Source organism: Chelonoidis abingdonii, chromosome 3 (genome assembly GCF_003597395.2).
Source record: "Chelonoidis abingdonii isolate Lonesome George chromosome 3, CheloAbing_2.0, whole genome shotgun sequence".
Taxonomy (NCBI): domain Eukaryota; kingdom Metazoa; phylum Chordata; order Testudines; family Testudinidae; genus Chelonoidis; species Chelonoidis abingdonii.
Genome location: NC_133771.1, coordinates 88,110,287 through 88,119,413, shown reverse-complemented (window position 1 = coordinate 88,119,413; position 9,127 = coordinate 88,110,287). Strand labels below are relative to the sequence as shown.

Sequence of the window (9,127 nt, the reverse complement as noted above, 5' to 3'; positions counted from 1 at the left end):
ATTATATTATATTATATTATATTATATTATATTATATTATATTATATTATATTATAGAAAGAGACATTTTAACGTTTTTAGAAGGTATTACTGGCACGTGAAATCTTAAATTAGAGTGAATAAATGAAGACTCGGCACAGCACTTCTGAAAGGTTGCCAACCCCTGCTCTAGATTAATGTTTATCGTAGGTGGTGACAGAGCACTAGTTAATTTTTGTTCTTTGTTGAATGCATGGATGCTAAATGTTAAGGCAACAGGATCAGAACTGTGTAAAACAAAATCTAAGACCAGGGGTATATAAGCATTTATTTGATCTGAAGGCCAGATTTGATCATTTGTACAGGACCTTGAAATATTTTACATGAAAAGGGCTACATATGTTTTATACAAAGTATTATATGATATGATACATACTACCAGGTCTTAACTGGCAAGGAAACTGGAAGGCATGAACAGATTGAATCACTATTTTGTTATGAATCTGCAAAATACTGTACAAGTATTTTGAAATTCTTAAAGTAGCTGACGTTTCTTCATTGAGATCTGCTCCATACAAAGTATTAAGATTAATGAATAACAAACATTTTTTTCTGTTTCTGTGAAACCTTGTTTCACAGCTCTGGCAATTTAAAGAGTGAATTCAGGGAATTAAATACTAAGGTCTTGCACACATGTACTCACTGGCATCTCTGTGTAAATGTCATTATTTTTAGTAAATGGAGCACCAGAACAGGAATCGAGACATATTCTAGAATATTATTACTGGAACTTATCAACAAGTCTCCCCAGTCAGATGTTGGGGTATCTTTTAACTCATATTCTTCCACTTCTTCCCTACTCTTATTCCCTCTCCTCTGGAACTGAATACATTGCCTCTCTAGCACACCTAATCTCTCCCCACCCCACCCCCAAGGTAGAGAATGAGAGTGTGGAGCTGGCAGTCACTTGTATTTGTTATTTAGTTAATAGAGGCATAGAAATAACAAATAAAATAGATATTTATTAAAAATAAATCATGATTGTTAGACATGGGATTAAGAAACAACAAAGATTAAGAGTCAGCACTTCCAAATTATTTGTAAATGGTCTTGTATTATAACTTCTGTCTTTTTCCATGCCTGTCAAACACCTAACACCATTTGGGTGTTAATTAAATCATTATTATCAATATATCATAGTGTTGGCCCTTAAAGAGGAATGATGTTCTGTTGCTTTCACCCAGCATTTTGATTTGAATGAGCCTCTTAGAGTTGAAAAGCTCCCTGCCTCATTGTTCTAACAGGCTGTTCTAATTTTTTTTCTGTTTTCTTTTTCCCCAGCACTCCAGTTCACGCCTGAGTTACCAAAGCAACATTCAGGGATCTTCTCAGTCCCAGAGTACAATGGGCTATTCCACATCATCTCAACAGAGCTCTCAGTATCATCAGTCTCATCAGTCTCATAGGTACTGAGACCTAATAGACTGCGCTTAGAAAGGAATGGACTAAAAGTCAAAAGACTCCAGCAATATGAAGTTCCTAACAATGAGAAGAACCAAAAATGCAAACTGTGATACAGATTTAAAGTTCACAATTATAAAAGGAAAACTTTATTTACTGAAGATTTTTTTTTCAATGACTCTGTTCCTTCTTTAGTGCCATAAAGGAGATTCTTGTGAAGTGCCCCCCGCCCTCCCGCGCTTCCCTCGCATGTGTTCCATTGTGGTAACTCTAATGAAACCGTCTGATCTGAACCCAGCACTTAACTTCTTTAATCTTTGGAATTTTTGAAGGATTCCTGGTGCACCTTTCTCATGCTGTAGTGATCGCCATAAATCTATCTTTTCAAATCTCTTTAATGGGATTTTAAAGTTTTAAAATCTTGAACTCCCAGGCTTTCAAGCTTGTATATAGTTAGTTTTATACTAGGCAAACCAGTTTAGCTATACAGGTATAATGCACCTTTTAAAAGCACTATGTTTTTTTCACAAGATATTACTGTTTTCCTCATGGATGTCAAGAACAGCAAATTTTACTGTTCCAGAGTATTTTACTATTCTGTTTGTATTAGTCTAGTTTTCAGGCGACGTCTTAAGGGGGGGGAAAAAACAAAAAAAAACCAACCCAAGTCTCTGCAGCAGCTAATGTGCTTCATGGTACTGGACTGTACACCAAACAGAAGATTGTAAATGTTTCCTAAATCTTTCATGTTGAATCCCATACATATTATGACCATGTTCTGAGTAGTGTTGAATTAAGCATTATTTTAAACTAAAGCATGATACTTACATGAAAATGAGATGCTTTCGGAGCGCCATTGGAACAGAGAAATGGATTGTAATGGAACGTCTTCTCTGGCTGGGCACGCAAAATAGTCAGGAAAATATATTTAGTGCCCTATGATCTCAGCAGAAGAGAGAATGTGGTTGAGGACTTATACTAGTCCTTGTTTAAAAAAACAAAACTAAACAAAACAAAAAACCACTTCTTTAATGTGTGTGGGAGCTCTATATATCTGGCTTCTCTGATGCAGTCTCCCTTTGTCAGTTTCCCCAAATCAATTATCTAAGTATAATGACAAAAATGTAAAGGATTATAAAATAAAAACAAATAATTGTCCATTTTTATATAAAATCATCAAATTTAAGAGAACTTATTGTATGTTTTGAAGAGCATGTTGAAAATTGACTTCATTTTTCATGTTTAATACGCAAATTCTTTATTCTTCACATTGCTGTGATTAATCCAGATTGGTTGCACTGAAATGTTTCTTTTTCCCAAGAGCAAACACGTTGTGATTGTGCCTAAGGACCATAAGTGGATGGGTTACTAGCAGTCTATCCCAGGTAAATAATTAGAGCTTGCAAGCATAATCGGAGGATCATTATCCAACTTTCTGAGCCACAGGTATTCAGAGATACATAATATATAATTTGGAGCAGCTCCATTTTCCTTCTGTGTTTAGAAATAAGGCTGATGAATTTGATTGCACTAAAACTGGAAAGACATTCATGTACTTTAGAATGTTCTTCGCTGTATGAGCAGCACCAGTCTTTTTTAATTGATTGCTGGAGAAGAAGTCAAGAAAGGAGCAAATTATGTTTAAGCAATGATATTGCGGACATTTACGCTACACAGTGCGATATCATGGTTAGTTGTGTTCTATCCTGAATCCATGCAAGACTTTAGACATAAATACTATACATTCCACACCAAAATTGTGATAGAAACTAGGCAGGTGGTAGGTCTGTTTGCTCTGAGGAGAATGGTTTTTTGTCCCAGTTAGAGTAATAAATATTTCCATTGAGAGTGAGTTCCCAGCCACCTTAAATGCTTTTTTCCTCTCACAAAAATGTTTTGCTTTTATAACCAGTTGGAAACCTGGTTTGGCCACACCAGCTGCCACAAGACTTTGCTCCGTTTCCCGATGACACCAGGCTTCTCTGGAAAGTGATTGAAGATAGAATGGGCAAGAAGTGATAAAAATGAAATGAAGCAATTTGAAGGAAAATATAAATTAGGACAAAACCATCTCCTATTGGATACTTTCCACATTTATTCTTTGTGATACTACATGGCCTGTGCTTCTGTGTAACTTAGTTGGCACAAACTGATTTTAATTGTTAGTAAATTTTTTTACCTGCTTGCAATGTATCTGGGCTCGAAAGATGCAAGTCCCCACCTCTTAATGATGTCAGTGGGAGTCCCATGTCTGTCTGAAGGAGAATTGTGCCCCTGCCCTACAACAACATTTATTGGATATTCTTGTGACTGGCTTCCAGTTTCTGGATACCAGGCTCCGGACATTGTCTCCTGTCTTCTTCATATCCCTCTGTCCTCTCAAAACACCATTGCCTATTGTAACACAATTGTCTAACATTTGTCCCCCTCCCACCTGCTTTTATTCATTATCAAATTATTGATGGTGGCAGGGGGACAAAAATCTGCTTGTAATTAAGCTGGCCTCTTATAGTGCCAGCAAAGCTGAATCATAGTGTAGGCTCATGATGTGTGGAATGCAGAGATACACAGCATTATAATGTGCTTTAATTCAATGAGCTTCCATCCCCTAGAATGACTGCTATCACCATTGTCTAAACTGAATAGATAATTCTGTATTTGCTAGATCTAAATTGCTTGCTGTGCTTTAGCCCCTTGCAGCTTCTGTGCACGTGCAAAGCTGAGCTAACTCCTCCATTGCCTTCAAAATAAAAGTAGAAAGGGGAATAAATAAAAGAAGTGGTTACTGCTTAAAAATGTTTACTGTGCACGTTTGCTCGCTTTCTCTCTCTTTGTCGGTGTTCGGATATTTGGCCTTTTCTGGTGAGCTATGTGTGAATTTCAGGGTGGATGGGAGCCAAGATGAGAGAGACTTGTTAAGGGGAAATTTCATGAGGAAAAATGCTCTTTGTATTCAGAGGTTAATCATGTAATATGTTATGGGAACCCAGGATCATGTATATTTTTCTACCTGTGGAGTTTTGGTACTTGATACTTATTATTCACAGTTTTGACCTTACCCACAACCTCTGTGTGCCCTCAGAAAGGTATTTCACACTGGCAACTAGAAATGGAAAGTGACATCAGCTTGATTATTTTCTCATTCCTGTTCCCTTGGTGAAACAGTGGACAGTCAAATACCATCCTGCAATGTTTCTCATCTGGTTTTTGGAGAAGACAGGAGAGGGAGGAATGGGATTAGCAGCATAGTCTACATTGGTGAAGTTTATGTAGCACAAACTGCACAATGAAGGAAGAATATTGTGAAAGCTGCGAGTCCTGCACTGTATCTGTGACACTGTATCTTTTGGGGGGAGGGGGAGGGAAGAGCATTCTGAGGGGAAGGTTGGGGGTAGCTTGAAGTATTCAGATATGTCTAATATTTTATATAAACATATTAAAGCTTAGTTCCCCTTCGTAATCTTCAGTAATGGTACTTAAACACCATTAAGCAAAGAATTGTTTTAGGATTAAATAAATGTGTTGTACATAAGGCCATATGTAATCTTCTAAAAGTGTCGCCACACAGGAGCGGTATGTATTACTATATGAAAAAAATCCTTAATGCACTGTTATCTCCTAAATATTTAGTAGTAAATTAATACTATTTAATTTTTTTAAAAACCTGTCTTGTGTAGACACTAAAAAGTATTACACAAAATGTGGACTGAAGATGTCCTTTTAAACAGCAATTTAAAGAACTTTTTATCTATGTAATGTAGTATACTTTTCAAATTGTTCTAGTTTGTATTCTCCCATGTTTGCTATTGGTGGAAGTGTGTCTGTTTCTCTTCAGTTATTTTTTTATAATTTCATGCAGGTATCCTTCATTTTTGTAGTTTTTATTATAGATGACTGCATATGCTCTTCTTGCTGCCACAAAGCTTTGCTGCTTTAGCTCTATGGTGGCCACATACAGCAATGCCCATGCTGATGGGTTTGCAAAAACACATAACAAAATATTTGTTTCTCATTCTAGAGCTAAGAGTTTACTGCTTTTAAGTTGTCCTCATGTCGCTCTTGGAATGACTGTTAAAACTGAACTGTGAGTTCATTGCATTTATTTTATATTCCTGGTTGTCATGAAATTGAATTGACTTTGCTTCAGTGTGAATTTTTTTAATACAAATAATATACATTTGTAATAATAATGATAATAAAAGGTTCAAATCAAAGAAGTGTGCTGGAAAGTTGTGAACATCAGACACTGAATTACAAAAGAAATGTATCCTGCAGAGTTGTGACCTGTAATTGTATTCAGATGTTTATGATATCATAAACCATACAAAACAGAGCTTGTAAAACCTCCAGTTTGGAATTATAGCCTTTTTAAATACCCAAGAGGGTATTCGTGTTTTGTATGTACAGAAATAGAATGAAGCTTTATGGAAAAACAAAACAGGTGGAATGCTTGGTGTACTCTCTTAAGTGATTTAGCATGCAGCTTGGATACCACTTCTTATAAAAATATAAAACTACCAACCTGGTGATTTTACATATTTGTCTTCTAAAAAAGTTGTGCATTTGGAGACTAACCCCCACCCGCTTACCTCTTCCTCCTCCCCCCCATCCCATTTCTTGGCTATCTTTGAATATAATTCTCACAAGTGTCTAAGGTAACAGTGTGTTAGATTGGAGAGCATGAGCTGGGGAACTCAGCTCTGTTTTTCAGGTTGATTTTCTGTGCTTCATTGGCCTGCATATTATAACTCCACGAGTCGGTTTTTCAGAGATGGTTGTTATACTGCGTTTTCCATAAACTGCACCCATTTTCTTCATCCCAGCCGTGTGTGAGAGAATGGCTGCCACTCACTTGCTTCTCGACTGACACCAAAAAAGAGGCTTGAATTTCTGATGTAACTTTAGGACAAGGTAAGAACATGCTGTACCCTTGTCGTTACTGCTGGCTTCTAGCAAATAAAGAGTTCTGACCGATTCCTCCTCCCTGATGCGTCCAAGGATTAGGTTTAACATGATGCATTCATGGTATCGAAAAGGTTTCTTTACTTTGTGTCTGCACTGGTTACTTGCATTTCCAGTGTGTAGTACCGTTCACCTAGAAGGATCCCAAAACATTTTCCAGATGATATTTACAAATTATAGGAATCTCTTCATCAAGCATTCCAAGGGGCTGTATGGTTGGTTAGCCGGTGGGAGTAGACATGGTTATATAAAGGATTCTCTGCCTACATTACTCCACTTACTATGTTTTTTCCCTCTTCTGCTTGTACTTGGTGGAGTGCTGCAGCAGCAGCAGCAGCCTTTCGAAATCCCTGGTCCACTGGAATGTACAGCATTGTCTCAGAGATCATTCATCATTCCCTGCAGTGTGCTTAAGTTGGATGCCAGCCTTTGAGGTCTGGCATCCTGTGTCAAAGAGCTAAGTTTATGACTAATGATCTAAAGAAGAATCAGCCCTGCAGCATCCAGCCATTTATGGGTAAGGGCTGCAAAGACAGTGTTTAAAGCTGAGACAAGCTTATGCTAAGAGGTAGTACCAAAGCAGAGGAGAGGCAACAAAAAGCGTCAAAGAGAGAATATTTGTTGCTGATGGCAAGATACAAGTTCTGAACAGAAAATCAGGCTGAAACTTTGAGGGCAATAAATTTTTACTTCTGGTGGTTTTACAAATATTGATGGAGGGAGTGTGGAAGGCAGTGTTGTCTGGAGGAATGAGCACAGACTTAGGAGTCAGGGTCCTGCATTCACACTGTGGCTCTATTACTGAATCTGTGGGGCCTTAAAGTCACTTCTCCTTTCTGTCTGTTTCCTCATTTATAAAATGGGGCTAATACTTGGGTATCTCACAGTAGTAGTTTGAGGATTAGTTAGTTTTTTTATAGTACTTTGAAAATGTACAGCACTAAAGAAATGCTAGGTATTATTAACTCAGTCTAGATAAACTCAGAAGTGTAGCATTGTTTCAGAGGCCAACAAAGGATAAGGTTGACCTGAAATACTATTTAACAGACATTGGTTTTTCATGCAAGTGAATTTCATGCCCTTCTTTTCCAACACAGAGCGATGCGTGGTCAGCAAATGTGATTTTGTTTTTGCATTTTTTTAATATTCAGAAAGAAAAATATTTTATTGTTGCATCAAGACACTGCAGGGATTGATTTTTTCATTAATAAATTAAATATTTAGTAGCACAACTATTACAGTGATTGAAACAACTAATGTTGTTGTGAAGGATGTGAGTAATGGGACTTTAGATACAATCAGCCTGTAAAATACTGTGCTATTCCCAGAATCCTTATGCAACAATAATATCCACAGTAAATGTTTTTAAAAGTCATAATCCCTCATTCTGGCAACGTTTAAAATCTGACGGTTATTGCCTGCATACATAATATTTTTATTTTAGGTAATTGTGTAAAAACACTATCGCAGGATCAGTGTCTCTAGCTTTGAAAATAAACATCCTGGCATGCATGTGCAGTACTTGTGGGAAAGCATTATCTGTGAGATTGTGTTCTTTGGAGTCCCTTAAATAGGATGAAGAATTTGGAAGAAGGTGTAAATTGCGTACTTTTATTCCGTGCATTCACAACATGTGGCTAAAAATCTTGTCTTCTGTTGTCTGTGAATGAAATAAGTCAGCAAAGCATTCCCTGGGCTATGTTGCCTTTAGGTGCCATTTCATATCAGTGCATTTTAGATGCCAATAAAACAAAATGAGTCAAATTGATGCCTGAAATCAGTTGTTAAACAAGGGATCTATTTGCCCAAGTAATGTCACTGCTAAATTGGAGTCATGCTCTGTGGATGTAAATCTAAACTAGCAGTGAAAGTTACTAAAACAGATTAGCTAAGGACTCTTCTCTCATTTTTAAATGTGATTTTTGAACCAATAGATTTCTTCTATTGGAAGACACAGAACCTATGATATGAAATATAATCATAATGATATGTTCTATACTGTCTCCATCCCACAAGAAACTGAGAATACAAGCAGTGTAGGTAATGTATACATGCAGGGGCCAGGACAATGGGGCCCCAATCTTGACTGAGGCACTCTGTGTGATACAGTAATGGAAATAACCAATGTCATCAGACCTTTCCAGCCTAAGATTAAAAAAAACCAAAAAACAAAATCTAGGTCACTTTGTATAAATCAACAGTTCCACACTGAGAGGATCCACACTATGCTGCAAAGTAGACTCATTAATTAACCTGAAAATTACTTCAGCAGGGGAACTTTCAAACTGACAGAACCATTACAAATCTAAACCTTTAGAAGGAAAAGAATGTGGAAAAGGCAGAAAGGACACATGAGATGTCTAAAATTAGTGCTTAGTTGATAACTATTTCCATGCAATCTATGGTAACCCCTTTATGCTAAGCAGGTAGAAGTCAAAAGACTTTTGCTTTTAGGCTCCAGGATTCCTCCAGCAGGCGAAGCCCACTGTAACATTTCACTGTGGTTTGCTCATGCAAAATGTCTCAGGACAACTCCTAAATCTCCCTGTGTAGTACAGCTGATGGGTTTGTACCAATACAGTTTACCACATTTCTGCAAGCTGAAGAGACACCTACAAAAAAATTGTAATCAAGTTTCCTAGTTATTCTGCTTATTCATATATCCAAATGTGTGTGTGTGTTGAGACATAGTCGGTTAGCCAAAAAATGTGATAAAACAGGATAC

The 9,127-nt window shown here is 37.1% G+C and overlaps 1 protein-coding gene across 3 annotated transcripts in view; it reads left to right on the top strand.

The window, feature by feature from the left end:
* Positions 1–5,974, top strand: part of CDK19 (cyclin dependent kinase 19) — a 239,786-nt gene extending 233,812 nt beyond the window's left edge. For all 3 annotated transcript variants that reach the window (XM_032762555.2, XM_075063895.1, XM_075063896.1), the window contains one exon: positions 1,321–5,974. In XM_032762555.2, coding sequence (XP_032618446.1) covers positions 1,321–1,452 — 132 coding nt within the window. In that variant the 3' untranslated portion in view covers positions 1,453–5,974. The remainder of the gene's footprint in view (positions 1–1,320) is intronic.
* Positions 5,975–9,127: the final 3,153 nt, after the last annotated feature.